The sequence below is a fragment of the Triticum urartu genome, chromosome 7, assembly GCF_003073215.2.
Source record: "Triticum urartu cultivar G1812 chromosome 7, Tu2.1, whole genome shotgun sequence".
NCBI classification, from domain to species: Eukaryota; Viridiplantae; Streptophyta; class Magnoliopsida; order Poales; family Poaceae; genus Triticum; species Triticum urartu.
The window spans coordinates 196502195-196513178 of record NC_053028.1 but is presented as its reverse complement, the minus strand read 5'-3'; the positions used below and the strand labels follow the sequence as shown (position 1 = coordinate 196513178).

Below are 10984 nucleotides of genomic sequence, written 5' to 3'. Positions count from 1 at the left end.
GTCGTTAATAAAATTATAAGAAATGTATTTACGAAGAGAGACTACTAAGGCACAACACAAGACTACTAAGGCACTTTATCATGTTCGATGGTCTCGCCACCTTCCTCTTGCTCATCCTACTCAGCCGGCTCGTGACCCTAGACCTCTTGCCATGTATTCTTCCTCATTCTATTCATGAAACAGGCTTTCGCCTCGCTTATTATAGATAAAGCACAAACACTAGATTCTCTCTTTTATATTTGTTGTCGCTTTGATGCCAACATCACGATAAGGTATTATTCCAAGTCCTCGCTCCGTTGGTTTTACCATGGTTATGATGAGCCCCCAAAGGTGTCCGGTCGCCCATGTGGCCACATTCTCTAATTCTCAAAAAAAAAGTGGCCACATTCTCTCCAAAAGAGCAAGGAGCGAACATTCGAAGAGTAGATTTTTCATTTACTAAATTAATTTTGGCTTCCAGACAAGTATAACCACATATAATTCACCATTGAAAATAGTTATCTTCTGAACCGTTCAAACAACCAGCAATTGCTAACTAGAGTCTCCCTAAAAATAAGACCACCGACTAAACGCTGTGTTCAAAGTTAGCCACGAGACTCGTTCATCTCCAAGACTCCAACAACCTTGCCGCCCACTCATATCACGTACATGCACGCACGTACGTAGACAGGGGCCTCGACATGCCGCCCACCACCAACTCTTCTTCAACCTCTGACCCCCAAGATTAGCTAGCCTGCTAATCCGGCCTATAAGACTCCCCCTCCATTCCCCCCTTCTTCCCCACGCAAGCATCAAGGGCACGAATAAGCAATCCCAGCTTTGCCAATAAGCCCTTGTGCTTCCTCATCTCCCTCTTTCGACTTTCTCAGGTCATGGAGATGAAGAAGATTGCCTGCGCCGTCCTCATCGCCGCATCGGCGACCGTTGCCCTCGCTGCCGATGGTCCGGCCCTTGCCCCGGCGGGAGCCCTGGCGGGAGCCCCGGCGGCGGGAGCCTCCGCAGCAACCGGCGCCTTCCCGGCCGTCGGCGCGGTGCTCGGCGCCTCCGTACTCTCCTTCTTGTCTTACTACATGCAGTAAGTAAGCGAAGGAAGATACGTGCACCTGGAGGAGGATGAAGAGGACAAATGCTGCTGGTGCTTCCTGTATTTCGTTAATTTGATGTGTGTCGGTTTTCGTTTTTGTGATACATGTATCTTTTATTTGGTTTGAAACTGGATTACTTGACCATATGTTGATTGATCCATTCATTTCATTAATGGAAATTTTCACTCTTCGTTCATTTGATTGCCTTTTCTTACCGTCGTGAATTGATCTCTTAACTTTACTATGTATAAACGATGTGAGATTTTTTGTATGAGATTTTGGTTGTTCTACTGTATCACCCTTATTATCTTAAAACTTATAGGGACATTTTATAATTAATTAGAGCATAAAAGGAAGAAAAAAAACATCTTCTTACAAGATCCTAGCAAAAGAGAGGATGCTTTATTAATATAAGGCCATTAGGATTACTTTTATTTATCATAACATGAAATTACTAAGATATATTTCATGCCATCCGTTGATGCATCCTCTGATCATATAGCATGTGAATCACCCAACTCTTGGAACCACAATCACCTTGGCGTTTGCATAATCACCATTGGGCGTGGCAGCCACAAAGATCCTAACGCGATTGCAACAGTAGTCACCGGTAACAACGGCATCTTGGGGAACGTAAATCGCATCGGTGGAAGGTCTCTCTTTCTCAATCACATCTTTTGCCTCCTTGCCCTTCCTGCCCAACAACTCTGGCCAGATCAACTTGCCCGCTGTTGTGCATGCACAGTAACAATGAATGATTAATGTGGTTTAACCTCTGAACTAAAACAGTACGGTTATATCAGACTAAAAAAATAAGCGATGGAATTATGCGAAAGTTGAAGCATGAACACAAGAACTCTTACGGCATTGGCCAGTGACAGGGGAGCTGCAGGTCCTTTCAACATGGTATGCCATGGTTGCTAAACTTTCTTCTGTTGTGTGGAGGATGACGGCCGGGTACAATTGTGTATTTATATGCAAAACTTGTAATTAAGTGACTCGTTAATGCATTAAAACTATTGCGTCATTCATCACAATAGAGCGAGGCAATTTCCGTTGGCCAGACACACTTATTAAATCAAATTAAGACAGTAAATATACACAATGGCTATAATGGTGTATTAAAATTGCCGAGGATTGAGGTGACTAAAAATAGGCTCGTGCGAGCTGATTTAGTATTGAATTATAAAATTACTTGTAATTGTTATTCATGAATTTGAAAATTAGTTAATTTTTAGTAGCATCAATCCTTGGTTATTATTTAACACGTTTTATGGCCAGGATCTATTTGTTTATTCTCTTGATTTGACTCGGTGCATTTGCATACCCTTCGGGCAATCATGGATCTCGCGCTCGCAATGTATCATCGTGGATTTGAAGCATACTCCGATGCAAGAAGAAGGGGGCAGGATTGAAGAAATTTTGTAGCCGAGCTTCTCGAAAACTTTGGATGTGTTATAGGGATAAATGAAAATGAATATTAAGGTTTATGGCGCATTATCGGCGTGATTTCCTTTTCTATACCTACTATTAAAGGGAATAGGTATTCTTGGTTTGGTTCAGTCCAACTATTAAAGGGAATATATATTCTTGGTTTGGTTCAGTCCTTTTCATTTCGATGGGTCTTTTATGGGCTTCATAGAGTCCGCAAAAAATAATTAGGTCAAAATAAATTAACATTGTGGGAATTTAAACATGACCTCCTATCTGGATCTTCGATGCAACAACCTATGCGTCATTCACATTTACTAAATTCCAACTCGCTCTAAATATATGAGTGACAGTCCTCATGTTTAAGCAAATGAGCTAATTAAAGAAAGGATTGTGGACTTAAATAAAATATTTAAACGGATGTGGCTAATTAAAAAAGGATTATGGGTAAACCGGTGGAATAATTAAAAGAAAGACTGTGGTTTTAATAAATAGAATTTTCAAATAGATGAGGCTAATTAAAGGAAGGACTTGAGGTAAAAAGGTAGGATAGTTAAAAGGAAGGATCTGTATGCTTCAATGTGTTGGAGATATAAAATTAGAAAAGGAAGGATTTGATTCCCGACTAAAACGGGTGAGGACGTCACGGTAACTAAAGAAAGGATTATACTTAGATGGAATTAGTGGGAGATTATGCCCAACAAAGAAAATATGAACACGGCTAAATTGCATCGTATTTTTTATGTTCATTTTGTAGAAGGAGCGTTGCAACATTTTTTTATAATGAATCCGGTGCTGTGGGACATTATACTTGCACAAAATATCAATTTTTCCCATTGCAACGCACGGGCATATGTGCTAGTTGTCTCTTATTTACTTAAAAATTACCATTTCCTATTTTGCACCCACGTTTATGGCCAGGATTTGTTTACTTATTCTCTTGATCCTTTTTGTTTTGTTTTTGCGAATGGTTTTTTCTCTTGATCTGACTCAGTGTGTTTGCATACCCTTCCGTAGTTTTTTTTAGAAAAGGAGCATACCCTTCCGTAGTGTGGCTCAAACTAGATATTTGTGTCTGTCATGAGAGTCTGGTACACAATGTCGGGCAGCGACGATGATTATGAGAGTAAGCATGTGTCAGTGGCCGGGATCGATGATCGTCGATGGTGGGCATGGCCCGCCTTGCTTGATGATCTCAACTAGCACCATGGGCTTCAAGCATACTCCGATGCGAGAAGAATATAGTAAAATCGAAGAGTGTTGTAGCCTAGTTTCTTAGAACTTGTAGGGGCCAGAAAAATATATTGAAGATCATGACGCTCATTATCAAAATGATTTCCTGTTAGTTCTCTCAGAATTTTCATTGCTTAACCAATTTCTAACTCACGGTAACCTCTGTCAATTCTCCACTTGATTTTTGAGTAAAACAATGCAAAGTTCCGTTTGAGTAGGCCAATGCAAAAGGAGTTGCCATAAAAAGCACATGCCATTTATCTATCTATCTATCTATCTACTACCCCTATAAAAGTATGAAGCGCGGAGATTCAAATATATTCTGTCCGCTCATACAACAAATCCTATAGTTCAAAATCATTCAATCTTTAGTGCTAAAATTGCAATTAGTGCTAACGCAATTGCCTACCCATGTCGACTCGTAAGAAAACCGCCCCTACGCCCGGCCCTCACGAACATGGCGCCCCGCTCTCGCTTGTACGCCCCGCGCCAGGCCACCAACCCTCGTCGGGCCTCCTCGCCTCCCTTCCCGCCCCCTCGTCGGACATCCCCACTGCTCCGATGCCGTCCTACCTGCAGTGGCACACATAAAAAATTCCCAATCGAACCATTCGGATTTCCCCATTCGAGCGCCCTCCGCGGAGCTCGGCCTCCCAAACCAGGTCGCCGCCGCCACCGCCATCGAGCACCTCCCAAGATCGGTCTATTCGACCAAAACGGCACGGACAGACGCGCCCTCGCAGGAAGGAGGCGAGTGTTAGGTTGATCTTCTCTCTATGGACCCAACGGACCACCGGGCCCTTAGATCCGCGCCCTGATCGAGGGCGCCCAACTCACAATGGTTGACGGGCACCTATCACCTACGCAATATAAAGAGGTGGGGGCCGGCGGCACACAACACGAGGTTCGTCGCGTAGCCGCACACCCCACCGACACACCTACTGATCTAGGTTCCGCGCAGTGCTGGTGGGAAGCTCCGCCACCACTAACCACTCTGCCATCACCGCCGTCGCCATCCACCATGGCCACCTCGGCGGGTTCATCGACTCAGAGTGAAGGTAGGACTACCGGGAGTCTCTAGCCTACTCTGATCTACAGCTCCATCAATGGTTTCAGAGCCATGCTAGGCTAAGATATTCGGTAGAAAAGAAAAACAATGAAAGAAAGATCCCCCCAAGAACCCTAACCCTAACAAAGAAAGATGGGAACAAAAAAAGGGCAAAGTAATCTCACAGAAAAGGGTGCCGACGCACCGGCCGCGCCGTTCCTCTCGATCCTAACTCGCATCGGCATGCCAAGGTTTTGGGAAGAAGAACTCTACCCTGACCGGGGCAAAGGGCACAACGGCCAAACCGTTCGACGGCGACGCGCTCACGGCAAGGCGCCGGCGAAGGGGATGGCAACGGCGCCACCGTCGCCGCCTCCAAGCGAAGCAGAGGAGGAGCAGGCGCGTAGGGGAGCAGAGGGCTCGACTGCGCCTCTCTCTCTCTCTCACACTCTCTCTATCATAGGAGGAGGAGGAAAGGAGGGGGGAAGGTGTTGGGGAACGCAGTATTTCAAAATTTTTACCTACGATCACGCAAGATCTATCTAGGAGATGCATAGCAACAAGAGGGGAGAGTGTGTCTACGTACCCTCGTAGACCGAAAGCGGAAGCGTTTAGTAATGCAGTTGATGTAGTCGAACGTCTTCGCGATCCAACCGATCCAAGTATGAACGTACGGCACCTCCACGGTCTGCACATGTTCAGCTCGGTGACGTCCCTTGAACTCTTGATCCAGTTGAGGCCGAGGGAGAGTTCCATCAGCACGATGGAGTGGTGATGATGATGATGAAGTTACCGACGCAGGGCTTCACCTAAGCACTATAATGATATGACTGAGGTGTGTAACTGTGGAGGGGGGGCACCGAACACGGCTAAAAGATCAACTTGTGTGTCTATGGGGTGCCCCTTCCCACGTATATAAAGGGGGGAGGGAGGAGGAGGCCGACCAAGGTGTGGCGCGCCCAAGGGGGGGAGTCCTACTCCAAGTAGGATTCGCCCCCCCTTTCCTATTCCCACAAGGAGAAGGGGCGAAGGAGGAGGAGAAGAGAAGGAAAGGGGGCCCGCCCCCCCAACCCCTAGTCCAATTCGGTTTGGGCTTCGGGGGGGGGGGCACCACTCCCTAGCCTGCCTCCTCTCTTCCAGCACTAGGCCCATGAGGACCAATAACTTCCGGGGAGGGGGGGGTCCGGTAACCCCCGGTACTCCGAAACTCATCCGAAACGACCTGAACCATTCCGGTGTCCGAATGTAACCTTCCAATATATGAATCTTTATGTCTCGACCATTTCGAGACTCCTTGTCATGTCCGTGATCTCATACGGGACTCCGAACAACCTTCGGTCATCAAATCACACAACTCATAATATAAATTGTCATCGAACGTTAAGCGTGCGGACCCTACGTGTTCAAGAACTATGTAGACATGACCGAGACACATCTCCGGTCAATAACCAATAGCGGAACCTGGATGCTCATATTGGTTCCTACATATTCCGGTATCATCATACCTAGTTCAATATCATTACCGGCAAGTCTATCTACTCGTTCCGTAGTGCATCATCCCGCAACTAACTCATTAGTCACTTTTCTTGCAAGGCTTATAGTGATGAGCATTACCGAGAGGGCCCAGAGATACCTCTCCGATACACGGAGTGACAAATCCTAATCTCGATCCATGCAACTCAACAAACACCATCGGAGACACCCGTAGAGCATCTTTATAATCACCTAGTTACGTTGTGACGTTTGATAGCACACCAAGTGTTCCTCCGGTATTCGGGAGTTGCATAATCTCATAGTCATAGGAACATGTATAATTCATGAAGAAAGCAATAGCAATAAACTAAACGATCATAGTGCTAAGCTAACGGATGGGTCTTGTCCATCACATCATTCTCTAATGATGTGATCCCGTTCATCAAATGACAACACATGTCTATGGCTAGGAAACTTAACCATCTTTGATTAACGAGCTAGTCAAGTAGAGGCATACTAGGGACACTCTGTTTGTCTATCTATTCACACATGTACTAAGTTTCTGGTTAATACAATTCTAGCGTGAATAATAAACATTTATCATGATGTAAGGAAATATAAATAACAACTTTATTATTGCCTCTAGGGCATATTTCCTTCAGTCTCCCACTTGCACTAGAGTCAATAATCTAGATTATGTAGTAATGATTCTAACACCCATGGAGTCTTGGTGCTGATCATGTTTTGCTCGTGAGAGAGGCTTAGTCAACGGGTCTGCAACATTCAGATCGGCCTTTATCTTGCAAATCTCTATGTCTCCCTCCTTGACTTGATCACGGATGGAATTGAAGTGTCTCTTGATGTGCTTGGTTCTCTTCTGAAATCTGGATTCCTTTGCCAAGGCAATTGCACCAGTATTGTGAAAAACGATTTTCATTGGACCCGATGCACTAGGTATTACACCTAGATTGGATATGAACTCCTTCATCCAGACTCCTTCATTTGCTGCTTCCAAATCCGCTATATATTCCGCTTCACACGTAGATCCCGCCACGACGCTCTTCTTAGAACTACACCAACTGACAGCTCCACCATTTAATAAAATACGTATCCGGTTTGTGACTTAGAGTCATCCGGATCAGTGCCAAAGCTTGCATCGACGTAACCGTTTACGACGAGCTCTTTGTCACCTCCATAAACGAGAAACATATCCTTAGTCCTTTTCAGGTATTTCAGGATGTTCTTGACCGCTGTCCAGTGATCCACTCCTGGATTACTTTGGTACCTCCCTGCTAAACTAATAGCAAGGCATACATCAGGCCTGGTACACAACATTGCATACATGATAGAACCTATGGCTGAGGCATAGGGAATGATTTTCATTTTCTCTCTATCTTCTGTAGTGGTCGGGCATTGAGTTTGACTCAACTTCACACCTAGTAACACATGCAAGAACCCTTTCTTTGACTGATCCATTTCGAACTTCTTCAAAACTTTATCAAGGTATGTGCTTTGTGAACGTCCAATTAAGCGTCTTGATCTATCTCTATAGATCTTGATGCCCAATATATAAGCAGCTTCACCGAGGTCTTTCATTGAAAAATTCTTATTCAAGTATCCTTTTATGCTATTCAGAAATTCAGTAGCATTTGCGATCAACAATATGTCATCCACATATAATATCACAAATGCTACGGAGCTCCCACTCACTTTCTTGTAAATACAGGCTTCTCCAAAAGTCTGTATAAAACCATATGCTTTGATCACACTATCAAAGCGTATATTCCAACTCCGAGAGGATTGCACTAGTCCATAAATGGATCGCTGGAGCTTGCACACTTTGTTAGCACCTTTAGGATCGACAAAACCTTCTAGTTGCATCATATACAACTCTTCTTTGAGATATCCATTGAGGAATGCAGTTTTGACATCCATTTGCCAAATTTCATAATCATAAAATGCGGCAATGGCTAACATGATTCAGATAGACTTAAGCATCGCTACGGGTGAGAAGGTCTCATCATAGTCAACTCCTTGAACTTGTCAAAAATCTTTCGCAACAAGTCGGGCTTTGTAGACAGTAATATTACCGTCAGTGTCAGTCTTCTTCTTGAAGATCCATCTATTCTCTATGGCTTGCCGATCATCGGGCAAGTCAACCAAAGTCCACACTTTGTTCTCATACATGGATCCCATCTAAAATTTCATGGCCTCAAGCCATTTTGCAGAATCTGGGCTCATCATCGCTTCCTCATAGTTCGTAGGTTGATACGTCTCCATCGTATCTACTTTTCCAAACACTTTTGCCCTTGTTTTGGACTCTAACTTGTATGATTTGAATGGAACTAACCCGGGCTGATGTTGTTTTCAGTAGAATTGCCATGATATTGTTTTACGTGCAGGAAACAGAAGTTCTCGGAATGACCTGAAACTCCACGGAATATCTTACAATAAATAATAAAAAATCCTCGCCAAAGATGAAGACCAGGGGGCCCACACCCTTGCCACAAGGGTGGGGGGCGCGCCCCCCTACCTCGGGGCCCCCTGGAGACCTCCCGACTCCAACTCCAACTCTATATATTTGCTTTCGGGGAGAAAAAAATAGGGGAGAAGAAATCATCGTGTTTTACGATATGGAGCCGCCGCCAAGCCCTAAAACCTCTCGGGAGGGCTGATCTGGAGTCCGTTCGGGGCTCCGGAGAGGGGGATTCGTCACCGTCGTCATCATCAACCATCCTCCATCACCAATTTCATGATGCTCACCACCGTGCGTGAGTAATTCCATCGTAGGCTTGCTGGACAGTGATGGGTTGGATGAGATTTATCATGTAATCGAGTTAGTTTTGTTAGGGTTTGATCCCTAGTATCCACTATGTTCTAAGATTGATGTTGCTATGACTTTGCTATGCTTAATACTTGTCACTAGGGCCCGAGTGCCATGATTTCAGATCTGAACCTATTATGTTTTCATCAGTATATGAGAGTTCTTGATCCTATCTTGCAAGTCTATAGTCACCTATTATGTGTTATGATCCGGTAACCCCGAAGTGACAATAATCGGGATACTTACCGGTGATGACCGTAGTTTGAGGAGTTCATGTATTCATTATGTGCTAATGCTTTGTTTCGGTTCTCTATTAAAAGGAGGCCTTAATATCCCTTAGTTTCCATTAGGACCCCGCTGCCATGGGAAGGTGGGACAAAAGATGTCATGCAAGTTCTTTTCCATAAGCACGTATGACTATATTCGGAATACATGCCTACATTACATTGATGAATTGGAGCTAGTTCTGTGTCACCCTATGTTATGACTGTTACATGATGAACCACATTCGGCATAATTATCCATCATTGATCCGATGCCTACGAGCTTTCCATATACTAGTCTATGCTTATTTACTTTCCCGTTGCTATTGTTACAATCACTACATAATACCAAAAATATTACTTTGCTTTCATTACTCTTTTGTTACCGTTACCACCACTATCGTATTACTTTGCTACTAAACACTTTCCTGCAGATACTAAGTTTCAAGTGTGGTTGAATTGACAACTCAGCTGCTAATACTTGAGAATATTCTTTGGCTCCCCTTGTGTCGAATCAATAAATTTGGGTTGAATACTCTACCCTCGAAAGCTGTTGCGATCCCCTATACTTGTGGGTTATCAAGACCAATTTCTGGCGCTGTTGCCGGGGTGCATAGCTCTATTCTTTGAGTCACTTGGGATTTATATCTGCTGGACACTATGAAGAATTTGAAAGACGCTAAGACAACAATTTATCCCTCAACTACGAGGGGAGGTAAGGAACTGCCATCTAGCTCTGCACTTGATTCACCTTCTGTTATGAGTAAGCTTGCGACACCTAAACCTGCTTCTGCTATTTATCCTGATATGTCGCATGTTATTGATGATGCTACTTCTGCTATACATGATACTTATGATGAGACTACTTATATGCTTGATACTACTGTGCCACTTGGTGATTTTCTCGAGGAACGACTTGCTAGGGCTAGAGAGATTGAAAATATTGAATCTGATTATGATGATGAAAGTGATGATGAAGAATCACTTGTTATTCCTGAGGGTTATTTATTTGATCAAGAAGCTTCTTTAGCTATTTTATCTTGCAAAGATAGATATGAACTCAAAAGGTTATTAGCTAAATGGAATAAGCAATCTCTAAATGCTAGAATGAAACCTGACCCTGCTTTTGCTACTTCACCTATCTTTGTTACTGATAAGGATTATGAATTCTCTGTTGATCCTGATATAATTACTTTGGTTGAATCTGATCCTTTTCATGGCTATGAATCTGAAACTGTTGTGGCACATCTTACTAAATTAAATGATATAGCTACCCTGTTCACTAATGATGAGAGATCTCGCTACTTTTATATCCTTAAAATATTTCCGTTCTCATTAAAGGGTGATGCTAAGATATGGTTTAATTCTCTTGATCCTGGTTGTGTGCGTAGTCCCCAAGATATGATTTACTACTTCTCTGCTAAATATTTCCCTGCTCATAAGAAACAAGCTGCTTTAAAGGAAATATACAACTTTGTGCAAATTAAAGAAGAGAGTCTCCCACAAGCTTGGGGGAGGCTTCTCAAGTTACTTAATGCTTTGCCTGATCATCCTCTTAAGAAAAATGAAATACTTGATATCTTTTATAATGGACTAACCGATGCTTCCAGAGATTACCTGGATAGTT

General features: G+C 43.6%; 1 protein-coding gene across 1 annotated transcript; it reads left to right on the top strand.

Annotated features, from left to right (window-relative positions):
• The first annotated feature begins 764 nt into the window (after window positions 1-764).
• LOC125523514 (arabinogalactan protein 23) lies at window positions 765-1281 on the top strand. Its single transcript, XM_048688544.1, has one exon. It carries the CDS (start codon window positions 873-875, stop codon window positions 1077-1079), a length of 207 nt encoding a protein of 68 aa, XP_048544501.1. The 5' UTR covers window positions 765-872; the 3' UTR covers window positions 1080-1281.
• The last annotated feature ends 9703 nt before the right edge of the window (window positions 1282-10984 follow it).